The following is a 16,691-nucleotide window of genomic DNA, read 5'->3' on the forward strand; positions in this document are numbered from 1 at the left end:
GGATGGATGGATGGATGGATGGATGGATGGATGGATGGATGGATGGATGGATGGATGGAAGGATGGATGGATGGATGGATGGATGGATGGATGGATGGATGGATGGATAGATAGACCGCTAGCTAGCTAACTAGTCAGATAGCCAGATAGCTAGCCAGATAGATAGATAGATAGATAGATAGATAGATAGATAGATAGATAGATAGATAGAGACAGACAGACAGACAGACAGACAGACCGCTAGCTAACTAGCTAGTCAGATAGCCAGATAGCTAGCCAGCCAGCCAGCCAGATAGATAGATAGATAGATAGATAGATAGATAGAACCTACTTTTCCGCTTTTTGCGCCCCCGTCTGGCCTTTTTCTTGGCGGTGACGGCCCCCGCGGCGTCACAAAGTACCGAGGCACTGAGGATGCTGATGTCGTCAAAGTCCGACTCGTCCAGGAAGTCTTCGTCACTCTGACACAGAAACAGAAGCCAATTTGTACGATGACTGGATGAACCCCCCCCCCCCCCCCAAAAAAAAAAACAAAACAAAACAAAATGTCGCCGCATGCCAGCGAGGCTCACCGAGGACGCCTTCTTCTTCTTCCCACTTTGGCCCGACTTAGATTTGGTCTTCTTCGCCTTCACTTTCTTCTTCACGTCTTTTGCACTCTTGCTCCTCTTTCGAGCCCCGGGCCCTTGAGACACACGCGCGCGCGCGACATAAGTGAGCGCTGATGTACTCACCAGACACTTCATTAGACACAATCCGCTAATAATCATTTGCAAGTGGCCCGTGAGCATGCTTTATTATTATTTTTTTTACCTTTCCCCTCTTTGGTTTTGGCTTTTTTGACGGGCCCGAGCTGAGCGCCCGGCTGGCCGACAGAGGCGGGCGGCGCCACGGTGACCGTTTCCACGGCGGCGGCCACGGCGGCGGCCACGGCGGTGGCGGACGCGCCCTTGAATGGGTTGTTGGCGCTGAACTCGCGCCACTTGGCCCCCAGGACCGTCATCATCTTGGACATGGGGATCTTGGGGTTCTTCTTGGCAATGAGAGGCCTGGCAGGAAACAAAACTTGGTCGAAATTTGTTTTTGTTTTTGTTTTGTTTTTTTGATGATTCGATATGAGAAAAATGTGGAGTTAAACCCTAACTTGAACCATGACACTGACCCTGACTGTGATAGCTCCACCCATAAAATGTTATAATAATAATATTTTTAAATAGTGCTGTAAAGCGATTATTATTTTTTTAACTAATTAATTGCACAATTTTTCATAAATTAATCACATTTTTCTATAAGTTTCTAACAGATATTTACTTGAGAACATTTTGGAATTAACATAAAATCATCAAGTAGAAAGTATATATTTACATTCTAAAAATAAGTTGGGTCAAGAATAACCCAAACAGGTGCCATTAAAGGTTATTTTATTAAAAAAAAAAAAAAAAAAAAAAAAAAACTAAATGAAACTACATTTTATGTTTACAAAACTAACTGCAACTAACTATAATTATAGCAAACATGCCCTTCATTTTAGCCTTTGGTAATTAATTTAAGGCATGAGTGTTTGGGGATGATTTTAAATGTAATTTTTATTCGATTTATTTTGATATAAACCGGAATAATGACGTTTGAAAGTACGTCACACAAAAGTGACGTCATCTAGCAGCAGCCAATAGAAAAGCACCAAAAGATGACATCACCCACATGGTGTTTTTTAAATATTGAGCAAAAGTAATACACTTTTGTTTTTAAGTAATACTAATACTGAAACTAACAAACTGAACTAAAACTAAGCATTTTTTAAAATAACTAAACTAATAAAAACTAACAGAACCAACCTGAAAACTGATTAAAAAAAAATAACTAAAATGAAAAATTCCCAAACTATAATATCCCTACTGCCATATTACAAATAAATTGGTTTATCATTTTTCTAAATATTCAAAAGCACAAATAAATTATTTGTACAATTTTTTAGGACAAAACACAATTTCTCTTCATAACAGTATGTGGCCCTTGCGGTCCTTCTGATTTTCTGTTTGTGGCCCTCAAATGAAAAAGTTTGCACACCCCTGCTTTAAAGACTTTAAAATAACAAAAATCCAATTTGATTTTTATCAAGAGGACTCATACACAACGCTCGAATTTCAAGTCAAGTAGGTCACTCTGTCCGTTCATCCGAGTGAAAATTCTGAAAACAAACGCACGTGGCCCAAAAAAAAAAAAAAAAAAAGCCCCAGCCCACTTGGAAAGAAAACAGCTTTGCTGTGTCATGTTTGTCATTTGTCAGGCAGCAGAACAGCTTTGAGCTCTGGCGCGCCGCCCTACGAGAGAGACCGTCGGGTCCGAGCCCCCGGGACCCCCCACCACACGCCGCACGCCACACGTCCCGCCTTGACGCCCCCCCCCCCCCCCCCCCCACCTTGCTTTCACAGTCTTCCAGCCAAGCAGCTGACTGCGCGCGTGCTTTCGCTGCTCCAGACTGCCTCAGGTGAGGATGGACTGGCTTGACACAAAAGGAGCAGTGTGTGCCGCTCCACAGACACACGGCAAGGAGGAGAAAATAAAAAAAAATAAAAAAGAATTTTTTAAAAAAATGGAAGCTTGCCTGAGGAACTGGCTGAAAGCTTTGTAGTTGGTGATGGTCTTGTAGTCGTCCTCGGTGAAGCCGTACTGGACGTCCTCCAGGCCCCACTCGTGCATCAGCTGGCTGGACGATTTGGGCTCCTGAGGCGCACACAAAATACCGATAATCGGGCCGAATTTGATTTTCTTTTTTTCCCCCCCCAATCTGCTTAGCAATCAGTCAGGCACAGGAATGTAACGATATCCAAACATCACAATACGATATGAAGGTCATGATACGATAATTATCATGACATTGTGGGGAGGTTGGCGATAATAAAATAGGTCACAATATTTAAAAATATAATAATAAATAAATATAAATATAATAATAAATAAATATAATATAAAAAATAAATATAAATATAATGAATATAATGTAAAAAATACTAAAAAAAAAAAAAACACAATATTGTGCTTTTGTACATTACAGCAATGCATGTTAACATCTACAATCTCTAATATTTAATATTGAGGCACTTGCAAGCTAATTCAAGCACACATTGACCGCATATTGACTCTGTTCTCAAGCAAATTACGGTTCCGCTTCATCTGACGATTAGTATCGATTTTAAACATAAAAGGGCCAAAACATGCCTTGTGAAAATTAAACTGCACAAAAAAAAAAAAAAATAGCCACCAGAGGGTGCTAGAACTACACAAATGGAAATTAACCCGACTTTTTTTTTTTAAACATTAAAAATTGTTGTTTTCTCATCCCGTGTGGTGTCGATTCAGAAAATCGACCCGACTCACTTTCATGCCGCCGTCGTCGTCGTCGTCGTCGTCGTCGTCCTCGTCCCGCTTCTTCTTCCTGGGCTTCCTCTCTTTCTTCTCCCTGGGCTTCTTCTTCTTCTTCTTGGAGGGACTGAAGATGCTGCTCTCGCTTCCGGAGCCTCGCTCGGGACGGTCCACCTCGTCCTCGTCCGCCTCGGACGCCCGGTCCTGCTCGCTGTCCACGCTCGCCAGGATGCCCCCCTGACCACGACCACGACAGGAATGCACGTTGTTCAGCTTTTGAGTCACGATTATTACGGCGGTCCTTCGCCGTATCGCAATTCAGCTATCGTGGTCATTTTATACGGATTTTTCAAGTGGAACGTATACAGGAAGAGGAAATCAACGTTAATTATTTTACTGGAATTTTTTTTTTAATAGCATTCTACAATAATTTTTTTAAATCTCAAAAACATAAAGACGTAATGAAATAGAAAGTACATTTTGTGTTTCACTTCAATGGATATTGTGCCGCCTTTTTCTGGTGTAAACACCTTGGCCACCTGGGGGCAGTATAATACAGACATTGGAACAGTAATGTGCAGTAATATCAGTCATTCTTGGCAGAAGATAAAGAAAAATATACAATATATTATTATATTAAGTCGTTCAATCCCTAAAACGTGTAAAAACGGTTTTTGTTTTTTTTTACATTTTTGTTTTTTACAATTTTTTTTACATTGTCCTTACCTCCCCAAAATGTGTTTACACATTTTATGGTGTTTTTTTTTTTTTTTTTGTGCAAGAGCATACAGAAGGCTTTGACGCAGCTTCTAACATGAAGAGGTGGCTTAAAGCAATGGTAGTTATTGCGGCCAGCAGGTGGCAGCAGAGTTTAAGAGGTCAGCAAGGGCCATGTTGCAGCAAGCTCTTTTTTTTTTTTTTTTTTTTTTGTCTTTGTTTTTACCAGGAATGTGAATATGGACGAAACTTAGCTCTATTCTACTGCAAATTGCTGCAAAACGGAAACAGATACAAATACGCTTTTTCGTTTTAGTCTTTGGTGTGATTTCTAGTAGGTTTATTTTGATATCAACTGGAAGTGACGTCATCTAGCAGCAGCCAATAGAAAAGCACCTTCAGATGACGTTTCTCCCATGGTGTTTTTTAACTCATTTGCTCCCAATGATGTATAAATACGTTTTTTTTTATGTTGTAAGGGTCCCAAAGACGTATTTATACGTTTTTTTTGTTTTGCAAATCTTACACTGTACAAATTTACTCATTAGTATTTTCTAAATTTGAATTAAACAAAAATCGCAACAATCGACTTATGAACTTGTATCGGGATTAATCGGCATCGAATCGAATCATGACATATGAATCGTGATGCGAATCGAATCGTCAGGTACTGGGCAATTCACACCAAAATTCAGACCAAAAACAATCTTTGGTCTCTTGGAGAAAAGCAAACAGTCGGAGGCTCAGGTTGGTAGTTTGTTCGTCAACCCTTGAGTGAGTTTTATTTATTTTCTTTTTTTTCCTTTTTTTAAATCTCTTCCTATCTAAATAGAGTCAAATTTACACTACAGAATTTACCGTGTATGGTTGTTATTATGCCACAGTGGTAAAACAACAAATCTAGTGGTGGTCTTTTGCACATGTCGACGAATGAAGAGAACGTCCACGTCATGTAAGCGATGAGACATCTGGAAGTCTGCGTGATTAAACACGGGCCAGGTGTTTCCGTGCAACGAGAACGCGTACGGCGTGTATGCGTGTGCGTGTTCCGTCCTCCATTGTGTGCGTTAGCATATTCATGCGCTCGTGTTTTCCCTCGCTCTCACATCTGCATGCGTTTTCGCTCTCCCCTGTTTTGTACGTCTTTCATCTTGTGCATATTAAAGTGCGGCGTGCATGCGTGTGCGTGAGTGCAGCCTGTTGCTTCCACACACACACACAAACATGATCACGCACACACCCCGACTTGCGGGCGTTTTTTTTTTTTCACTCTGTGGCGCAGTGGAAAAAGGGCTTCTCGCGATGCCGCAGCGCCCGCCAACCCTTTTTTTTTTTTTTTTTTTTTTTTTACCGGCAGCCTGGCAGTGTTGCCATGGCGACCACATTTGAGCTCTCTCTCTCTCTCTCTCTCTCTTCCTACTTTTGCTGTCATTCTCATCAGCACCCCCCCCCCCCCAACACACAAAAATGCACGCACACACATATACAAAACCCCACCTCTGTTCATTTTCACTTCTTCTGCTTGCACCCCCCCCCCCCCCCCGTTTAATTTTCATCTCTCACTCCTTCCTATCCTTCCGTTCACCCTGCACACACACGCACACACACGGCAGCTAATAGAACGGCGCCATCCAATCACACGGCTCGGCATAACGAGCTTGTTGTGCAGAGGCCCGCGCTTTCTCTGCCAGCCGCCGTCTAGACAAATCTCATTTATGCATAAGGAGAAAAAGAGGAGGAGGAGGAGGAGGAAGATGAGGAGGGGGGAGCGGAGGTGGCTGAAGAAGAAGAAGATGAAGGAGAAGAAGGCAAGGGCGAGATGGATGGAAGGAGGCCCGCACGTGGCACATGGTGGGGCCGAAGAGGACACAAAGAGGAGGATGTTTGCCCCCCCCCCCCCCCCCCAACAATCAGATAACTGCCGATAGTCTAATCAAATTAGATGCTCCTGCATATTGCTTCTGCCTCGGAGGGGAAGACTGCAGTGCAGCGCGCGCAACCACGCGCGCGCGCGAGTCAGCCAATCAGCACGCGGGTGCATATTATAGTCGGATGTAAAAAAAAAAAACCCTCTTTGTCCTCACAGCTGAACTGTAAAAAATCAACACGGCGGCGGGCTGATCTGAGACCTGCTTGAAAAACAAGCTTCTCTCGGCTCCACACTGTAGCGTCTTTGTTTCACTGCCAATTGGATAAACAAGGAAATCCTGACTGGGATTCTTGTGACCGAAGGAAGGAAAGGAAAGAAGGTGATGTGCTCGAAATGAGGAAATGAGCGAAGTGGGATCAACTGGATCGTGGCTAGCTTGGTTGGGAGGTTGGCGGGATTGATGACAGTCAAGTTGTGAGCGTGGAAGATGTAAAGGAAGGTTATTGGTAGGGATAGACCGATATCGGCGCCAATGTTCGGCATTTTGACAAATATCGTATCGGCCTTTTTTCAAAATCTGACGGCTGATAAAAGGTCAAGCTAAAACCATTTGAATTCATCTTGGGCAACTATTTATTTACATTTCCGGTTAACTTTATAAAAGATGCTTCTGACCCTGCATGGGGACTTTCTGAACCTTTCGTTTTTGTTCGGCATTAAAACAAAGATGCGTGAAAGTTTAAGATTTCAGGAGTCTGAAAAACTGTTCAATTAGCATTAACCTTAAGCAATAAGCAATAACTTTATTTATTGATTGATTTAATTTTTATTATTTTATATTATTATTATTATTATTATTATTATTATTATTATTATTATTATTATTATTATTATTATTATTATGAATTCAATCTCTGGTGTAATAACCTTATTTACTGATTGATCGAATTATTTTTTATTTTATTATTTGTTCTCATTGCTGCTAGTCATGTAAATTTCCCAGAGGGAGCCATCCCAAAGGGATCAATAAAGTCAAGTCTAAGTCTAAATCTAAGTCTAAGTCTATTAAAGGGATACTTGACTCAATGAGCCATTTCCAGCGGTAAATAATTAGTAAATCTATAATTAATGTGGTAACTTCATTATTTTTCATGTACAATCAGTATTTTTTCTACTTGCTGTCGACTGATGATGACATCACCTGTGCTCGCGACCAATCATGGCTCAGTTTACTGACCAAACCCATGATTGGCCGTTACCTACTTCCTGCGCACAGGTGATGTCATCATCAGTCGACAGCAAGTCAAAAAATTACTTAAGGTATTAATTATACATGAAAAATAATGGAAGTTCCCACATTAATTACAGACAAAATATTCACTTTTCACTGCTGAAAATTGTTCAATCTGTCAAGTATCCCTTTAATGTCTGATTTGTTTTGTTTTTTTTATTTTGACGCCAATATTCTCCCCCTATTTTATTGAAAAATTATATCAGCTTCAAATATCGGTTATCGGCCTCCCAGACTACCAATAATTGGCATTGATAATGGCCCTGTATACATTCTGCATCATCTAGTATGTTAATGAACCATCTAATATAGGATGTTTAGGAATTAGAGTAGTAAATAATCGTGAATCGTCTGTTGCGTCTCAGACAAAGTTGTCGCGTTTGCGTCGGCTGGTGAGAACTCGCCTCCTTTTTCCGCTTCTTGACTTTGGCCACCTTTCCCTCCTTCATCTTCTTGCTCTTCTTCTTCTTCTGCTGCTGCTGCTGCTTGAGGGAGTCGTCGTCGTCCGAGAAGAAGCTGCCGATGGACGCCAGGGGCAGCGCCGTGCGCACGTCCTCCTCGTCTGCACGCGCAACAAAAGAACGTTACGCATACGTACAGTACACAGTATTCACGTATGATAAAGCAGCAGATGCCAATCAATATCCAATTTCACCCGTGTATCCATTCAGATTCTCAAAATCGATTCAATTCGATTCGTTATTTGAAGGAAAAACACTTCCGAAGTCTCGTTCCCGTTAGCATTTGCTAACTTCCTGTTAGCACTAGGCTAGCTAAGTTTTAAAAACAAAGCGTCTTTTGTTTTTAAACGTACAGTGGATGTAATTCTTAACGTTGTGTATTTAGTTTTACAGTTAACTCCAACTGCGGTGTCAATAAACAGCTTAATAAGGGACGCTTACTGACAGCAGAATAACATACGCTACACACTTGCTAGTTGCTAATGCTACGCAAGCAAAACGGTGCATTCAGGGTACTTTCACAACGTCGGAAACTTCAGCTTTGACGTTTTAAGTGGAAAATAATCGGCCATTTAGCTCAAATGGCTGATTGCTTTGGCCTATATTTGAAGGCCAATAATCGGCCGATTATAATCGGTGGCCGATTAATCGGCCGGGCCCTATTTGGCACAATAATTTCCGGGGGGGCGGTGGCTGTATTAAAAGTAGCAATTCATGGTTTTATTAATCGATATTGGGCTATGAGAAGGATCAATATCGATTCGGTATTTCAATATTTTACCCTGTTTCATTTCATTTTCCTGAAAAATGAGCATTTATTTACTACAAATAACGTATTATTTTTAATATTATCATTATTATGTATTTGCATTTTTAACAAATTTATACTATTGGTCATTACAAACTACCAGGTGTTATTTTAACAAATTATTGACCAATGCAAAGTGTTGAAAATTGCCAGCGATATTAAGTATTTAGGTATTTATTGCTCATTATCACATGGCGGTACAATGGTTCCTTTGATCTTGTTCTTTGCTTTCCTCCCGCACTCCAAAAACACGCACGTTAGGTTCACTTATCAAACCCACGGCCCGGGGGCCAGATGTGGCCCCCCTGGATTATTTTGTTGTGGTCCGTGAAACCAAATTACGTGTCGACTTTTCACGATTTTTGCTCAAATCTGTATCTACATTTCAAATTGTCAATTTGTCATGTGTCATATCATTTAATAACGTTGAAATGTTGCCCTCTTCTCAGGAGCAAGAATGAGGTGAATAAAATTTCTTTGGCGTCACGACAACGTGGCCTCCGACAAAAATGACTGATGATAGTTGTGAATATGAATGGTTGTTTGTCTATTTGCGTCCTGTTTGCCCAAAGTCGGCTGGGAAAGACTTTCAGTTCACTGGCGCTCTAACGGGGACAAGCACAATAAGAACATTGCTGGATTGATTATTTCAAATTTAGGGAAAATACTGAATACTAGGGGTGTTAAAAAAAAAATCGATTCGGCGATATATCGCGATACTACATCGCGCGATTCTCGAATCGATTCAATTAAAAAAAATCGATTATTTTTTTTTTTTTTTTTTTTTTTTTTTTTTTGTGAGAGCTCAGAATTGTTCATTCGGTATTCGGATTCAACGGATTCAACGTCTTATCATCATTGCCTTTTTTTTTTTTGTGTGTGTGAATCCATTTTTAAACTTCCATTTTTAATGGAAAGATATTCAACAAAACGTCTGACTTCGGGTTAGGATTCACACCTTGAGCATGGAAGAATGTTATATGAACGGAACATTAAGCCTTAATATTTTATTTTAATGCTGTTCAAACATGAAACAGATTACAACCTCTATAAGATAAATAAATAATACATTTTCATATAAATCTTACACTCTACAAGCTTACTGATTAGTATTTTCTAAATTTGAATGAAAAAAAATCGCAACAATCGACTTATAAATTCGTATCGGGATTAATCGGTATCGAATCGAATCGTGACCTGTGAATCGTGATACGAATCGAATCGTCAGGTAATAGGCAATTCACACCCCTACTGAATACTAAATTAGGACAACTTGGAAGTCAACCAGAAGTTGATTGTGCTCCACTTTGTATTTTGTTCCATGTTGAAACTGGACAAATGAACACGGTTGTGTTGTTGCAGCCGATCGGGACGGGAATGATTGTGAATTTATGTCCACGAAGGAGGCGTCCAATTGTGCCAATAATCGCTTGTGTGTGTTGAAAGCCAAACGTCACAGCTGAGAGAAATGGAGCGCTAAGCTGGGGAGGAGAGGTGTGGGGGGGGGGGACTCGGGGACTCCCTCGGTTGGACCCCAGGCCCGCTGAGCGTTTCCCAGCTGCCGCTTGTCAAAGCTGTCCGCGTACAAACGAGCCCGGCGCGGCTCGCTAACGTCGCTAACGTCGCTACAAACAGGCGGCGTGAATAACAAAACAACACTTTAGCGGCGCTAGCGAGGAGGTAACCCGGCTGGCGCTGAGAGCATTTCAGTACTGTGTGTGAGAGTCAAGCCTGTATTGCATCCCTGGCGGCCTCTCTTACAAATCACAGCCTCTCACATACAGACTGTGACAGCAGCAGCGATAATTCGCCGCCTTCAACACCTGCCTCCCTTCCCCTCCCCCGTTTTTTGCCGCTAAATGGCCCGTGACGTCCCCTCGGGGAACAACATCTTCCCTCTGTCGGCTGAGCGCGCGGCGCCGCGACGCGACGGGACGGGTCGCGACGGGACGGCGGGGCGGGAAAGGGTGAAGGTCAGCAGCAGGTTGCATTAGTCACGGGAGCGCAACTCCAACAGGATAACAAGCCTTGCACGGCCGGGACACACCGCAGAGTCGCTTTTGACCTTCCGGGCTGCGGGGAAGGAGCCTGAGGAGATTAACGAGGACCACCGCAGTGAAGACAGCCCCCCCCCCCCCCCCCCGGCCCTCCACCCCCCACCCCAATAAGAAATAAAGATGGACTCTTTTGGAATTTGGCCTACATATTCCTGGGAAAAAAATAAATAAACCATAAAGTTGCTGGGGCCAAAATTGTCTTTTTTGTCAGCGAGTCGCAACACACTTTTGTAAAACATTAAGACAATAAAAACGCTTTTTCAACGAAAATGAAATGATCTCACAGTCACTAATGAAATGCTCTCATACACATTATTGACGTACTCTCACACCCAACTATTTTCTTGTTCCGATATTATGCACTAACTACAGAAACACTTGCTTTCACGTTCAACTGAAACACTCTCATGCAAAAGCAACTCGAAGATTGTCTCACACTACAGAAATGCTACCCGATCCTGATAACCTCTCAGAGACAACTGTGATTGTGTTTTTATGAAAATGCTCTCACATGCACTATTGAAACTGTATAACATACACTACTGAAATGTTGTCACACACTATGTACTTAAAGGCTCTCATGCATACTACTCAAACTCTCCCACACACTACTGAAACACTTTCACACACTACCGAAATGCTCTCACATTCAACTGAAACACGCTCATACACGACAGTAAAATGCTCTCATGCTCATTATTCAAACACTGTCTCACACACACATGAATGAAGGCTCTCTTACACATTATTGAATGCTCTCACACACATGCTCTGACATGGACTACTAAAACAGTATGACATCACACTATTGAAACACTCTCTGTGATACACTTTGAAACACTCTCAAACACTACTAAAATGCTCTCACATTCCACTGAAACACTCTCATACATACTCTACTCAGTAATTTCACACTACAGAAATGCTACCGCATACACTATAATGATAACCTCTCAGGCACGACGACTGTGATTGTGGGTTTCTTTGCTCTTATACTGCACACTATGAAAATGCTCTCACATACACTATTGAATCTCTATGACATGCAGTACTGAAATGCTCTCACACACTACTGAAATGCTCTCACATTCAACTGAAACACGCTCATACACGGCAGTAAAATGCTCTCATGCACACTATTCAAACACTGTCTCACACACACATGAATGAAAGGCTCTCTTACACATTATTGAATGCTCTCACACACATGCTCTGACATGGACTACTAAAACAGTATGACATCACACTATTGAAACACTCTCTGTGATACACTTTGAAACACTCTCAAACACTACTAAAATGCTCTCACATTCCACTGAAACACTCTCATACATACTCTACTCAGTAATTCCACACTACAGAAATGCTACCGCATACACTATAATGATAACCTCTCAGGCACGGCGACTGTGATTGTGGGTTTCTTTGCTCTTATACTGCACACTATGAAAATGCTCTCACATGCACTATTGAATCTCTATGACATGCAGTACTGAAATGCTCTCATACACTACTGAAATGCTCTCACATTCAACTGAAACACGCTCATACACGGCAGTAAAATGCTCTCATGCACACTATTCAAACACTGTCTCACACACACATGAATGAAAGGCTCTCTTACACATTATTGAATGCTCTCACACACATGCTCTGACATGGACTACTAAAACAGTATGACATCACACTATTGAAACACTCTCTGTGATACACTTTGAAACACTCTCAAACACTACTAAAATGCTCTCACATTCCACTGAAACACTCTCATACATACTCTACTCAGTAATTCCACACTACAGAAATGCTACCGCATACACTATAATGATAACCTCTCAGGCACGACGACTGTGATTGTGGGTTTCTTTGCTCTTATACTGCACACTATGAAAATGCTCTCACATGCACTATTGAATCTCTATGACATGCAGTACTGAAATGCTCTCACACACTACTGAAATGCTCTCACATTCAACTGAAACACGCTCATACACGGCAGTAAAATGCTCTCATGCACACTATTCAAACACTGTCTCACACACACATGAATGAAAGGCTCTCTTACACATTATTGAATGCTCTCACACACATGCTCTGACACGGATTACTAAAACGGTATCACATCACACTATTGAAACACTCTCTGCTACACTATGAAACGCTCTCAAACACTACTAAAATTCTCTCACATTCAATTGAAACTCTCATGCACTCAGACACTACAGAAAGTCTACCTCATACACTACAGGATAACCTCTCACACGGTCACGACTGATTTTTTCCCCCTCTTAGACTGTACACTACGAAAATGCCCCCACATACACTACTGAAATGTTCTCATGCTCACTACGCAAACTCTCACACACTACTGAACACACTCACAAATGTGTTATAGTAAAACTTGCTGTAAATGTGCACAGAAAACACTTCTAGGCCATAACTATAAAAAGACTGTGGAGAAAAATAATGCGGCAAAGGGCGTAAGCTTGCTTTAGCATCACGTCCAACGCATGATTCTCAGGTCTGTTGAGAAGGAGGAAAACTTGATCTAAGAGGAGACTAAGGGCGGCGAGAAAACAGGAAGTGGCGCTATCCTATTTCAGCAAAAGGGTACGCTAACATTAGCATGTATGTTGTATTTACAATGACGCAGCAATCTGCTGGAGCTGGTTTGAGTGCATCAAATGTTGACGTTGATGAGGCGTTAATCGGGCGGGAGTGGGGGGGGGGGGGGGGGGGGGGGATTGAATGTGAATGCGGCACAAGCAGCTGGATTCAAACGGTGTCAACTTTCAGAGAGAACAGCCAAAAATAGAAACGGTTCCAATCAGGAGGGGGGGGCGGTGGTGCCGGTGATGTTGGGGCGGCTTTAGAAAATCTTTCACATCTCAAGATGGAAGAAGAAAAACAAAAAAATGAAATACAAATAAATACAAATTCATGTCCAGACGGCTTGCGATGTAAAAAGTGACGTCCCAAGAGTTCAGCTCAGTGAGCATCGCTGGATTCACTATTTGCTTCTCTGTGATTGTGTGATGTGGCATTTCATACCGGAAGCCATTTAAGTATTTAAGTGGCTCTGCTAACATTAGATGCTACATGAGTTTCTGTAGGTTGGCAGTGCAGTGGCTAATTCATTATTATTATTATTATTATTGGGTTGTTGTTTTTTTTAAGTGTTTTATTGACTCGAGAGAAGAAGCAACTTTCGTTTTTCAGCAAGTCACTTCACAGGTTTAATAATGAGCGTGTGACTTTGGAATGGATTCTTTGAAAACAAGTAATACCAAGTGTAAAATAGGAAATTAAAAAAATAATAATAATGTACTATATGTAATACAAAATGTGATAAAATTAAATAATTGAAACTGAAAATTAAAAAAAAAATCTTGAAATGGTATAGAAGTCAAATAGAAAATACAAATAGAATAAATATGCAATCTACATATCAAAATACATGATATAAAAATGTATATATTAGAAATAAATCTAATAAAATAAAAAAATAATAAGTCTGGAAATTGCATGAAATGCAATATGCAAGAAATAAAATATGTAAATACATATTTCTCATTAATGATTGTTTTCTCATTAAAATTGGGAAATATGTAATATCATGACTCCAAAATAAGCTTTAATATGAAATTAATGTATATACAGTATTTTAGTATTTTACTAACTTTATGAAATAAAATTTAAATAAGGTAGCATAAATATAAAAAAAATCAATCAATCAACTACTCAGTAATAGACATAAAATAAATAATATCAGTATAACATCTAGGGCTGTACGATATTGGAAAATCATGCGATATAGTTGCTGAATAGAGCGATATCGATATTATTGCAATATTTAACGTTACTGAAATAAATTACATTTTTGTTACCTCAATGAAAGAATTCCACTTCTTCATGCAGCAAAATAAGCAAAAAATAAGCAAACTCAATACATTCTCAGTTAATTAATTGTAATTATTTATTGATAATGTTCAACTATTGGATGGTGGTGGACATTTTAGTTAGCGTCTGACTGGTGAAATTCAGATAAAAGCATAAAATTTCATATGAAACTTATTGTATGTTTTTGCAATTTGCATATTGCATGGGCCAATATCACGATATCGATATTTTTCCGATATATTGCGCAGCCCTAATAACGCCTTTAACTCATTTGCTCCCAAAGACGTATTTATACGTTTTTTGTTTTTTGTTTTTTTTTATGCTAGAGCATACAGAAGGCTTTGATGCAGCCTCTGAACTGAAGAAAACGCTTGAAGCAATGGTAGTTATTAAAAATATAGCCAGCCGGTGGCAGCAGAGTATAAGAGATCAAACAGAGCCATGTTGCAAAAAAACTCTTTTCCCCACTGTTTTAAACAGATTTGTGATGAAACTTAGCTCTCTTCTAATGCCAATTGCTCCAAAACGAAAACAGATAGAAATATACTTCTTTTTTTTTTCCTGATGAAAGAAGAGATGGTAATTTTTCTTTTAGTAGATTCCATGTTTTCTAGTAATAGAACACAATACTCTGTGGGCCTCGCAAAAGCAGTCAAAATCCAGTAAAGGAGTTGCTTCAGTGAAAATGGGTGGGAGGGAATGAGTTAAAAAATAATAAACAGTCAATTCTTATGGAAAAGAAATGCTTTGAAATATGAATCGTCGGTGCATGCATGCCCTTGCCCAATGTAACCGAATCAAAGATTTGCTGTTGCTGAATTCATTTTTGCTGTCTTGCTAAACAACCCCCCCACCACCACCACCCAACCCCGCTTTGCAGTAAACTTTGCAACACAGCCCCCCTAATGCCATTCACGACACGCGTCCACATGCATCATCAAGGGCGACACGAGGAAGGACTTCAGGCGGGCTGGACCAAACTTGGGGGTGGGGGGGGGGCGGCCTGGGGTTGTTCTAATGTTGCATTGAGAGGTGGTGATCGCCCTCTTGCTTCCCAAAGCATGCAAGCAATTTTTTTTTTTTTTTTAATTCAACAAAAAAAAAAAAAACACTTCTCGGTCCCCTTTCAAAAGACGGCAGATCGTGCAAAAAATAAAAAAAATAACAGCATGACTGTGCGTGTTTTTTTGCAGCCCATCCCGCCTCCTCCTCCTCCTTCTTCTCCTCCTCTTCTTCGGACAAGCCATTTCTCTTTGGGCCAGCATTCAAAGCGTCGCTAAATAAACTGAAGGACACTCCGCCTCCCCCCCCCCCCCCCCCCCACCCCTTCACTCCCGCCTCTCCTTCCCTCCCTCCCTCCTTCCCTTCCTCACCTGGCATCTCGTCGTCAAAATCCATGTCGTCCTGCGCCTCGTCTTCATTGCTCAGCGACCCGGGCATCTTGATCTCATCGCCCCCTCCTCCTCCTCCAAAAAGCCCCCTTTTAGGCTGACAATAGTGAAAGTTAACCCTCGGCACGCCGCTTTCTTCTTCTTCCTCCTCCTCCTCCTCCTCCTCCTCCTCCTCTTCCTCCTCGTCAGCCGCCGCTCGATCCGCAGCTCTGTGATGAAACAAAAACATTCAAATGTGATGATGCGAAGATCCGCTCGTGTGTCTCTCGAAGCACAAAAAAAAAATAGGGCTGCCAGTCTGGGAAAATAAAAAAATAAAAAAATAAGAAACACACACGCTGAAGAAAGAGAAAAGGGGGGGGGGGGTGGAACACACATGCCCAGATTGTGACGTCTGGTCTGTTGCCATGACGATGCATCCCATAATTTCAGCCACAACTAGTTGGGCATGCCTGCAGAGTTCTACTAAAACATCAATCATAAAAAAAAAAACGATTGAAAATGGGTGCACGCGAGTAATTAAAAAAAAAAAAAAGAAAAAAAAGCGCCAATTGAGGAAGCTTTCCCGCCACACGTCCGCAGAATTCCGCGCCAAAGTTCTCTGCTGCAAATTCAAAAAAAAAAAAAAAAGAAAAGAAAAGAAACCCCTCCCCTGCCACCGCCCTCACCAAAGTCAGTCTGCAACCATATATGGGTGCTAAATGTATAACTTGCACGTTTCAATTCGTGTTTGGTTTTTAATGGCACGTTTTCGAAAGCCATATAGTGGACGCACACCGAGGAGGGAGGCGGGCTGCCTGGTTGTCATGGTTACCGCAGCATCAACACGGGAT

The 16,691-nt window shown here is 41.2% G+C and overlaps 1 protein-coding gene across 5 annotated transcripts in view; it reads right to left on the bottom strand.

Annotated features, from left to right (window-relative positions):
- The window catches only part of chd5 (chromodomain helicase DNA binding protein 5), a 39,373-nt gene extending 22,887 nt beyond the window's left edge, over positions 1–16,486 (bottom strand). For 3 of the 5 annotated variants that reach the window (XM_077529996.1, XM_077529994.1, XM_077529995.1), the window contains exons 1-7: positions 15,841–16,485; positions 7,646–7,803; positions 3,379–3,600; positions 2,606–2,724; positions 814–1,049; positions 573–685; positions 332–461 (exon numbers count right to left, since the gene is read on the bottom strand). In XM_077529996.1, coding sequence (XP_077386122.1) covers positions 332–461; positions 573–685; positions 814–1,049; positions 2,606–2,724; positions 3,379–3,600; positions 7,646–7,803; positions 15,841–16,087 — 1,225 coding nt within the window. In that variant the 5' untranslated portion in view covers positions 16,088–16,485. Of the gene's footprint in view, positions 1–331; positions 462–572; positions 686–813; positions 1,050–2,605; positions 2,725–3,378; positions 3,601–7,645; positions 7,804–15,840 lie in introns of all 5 variants that reach the window. The other 2 variants (XR_013284652.1, XM_077529993.1) reach the window with 1 other exon arrangement.
- Positions 16,487–16,691: the final 205 nt, after the last annotated feature.

The sequence above is a fragment of the Festucalex cinctus genome, chromosome 8 (assembly GCF_051991245.1).
Source record: "Festucalex cinctus isolate MCC-2025b chromosome 8, RoL_Fcin_1.0, whole genome shotgun sequence".
NCBI lineage: Eukaryota > Metazoa > Chordata > Actinopteri > Syngnathiformes > Syngnathidae > Festucalex > Festucalex cinctus.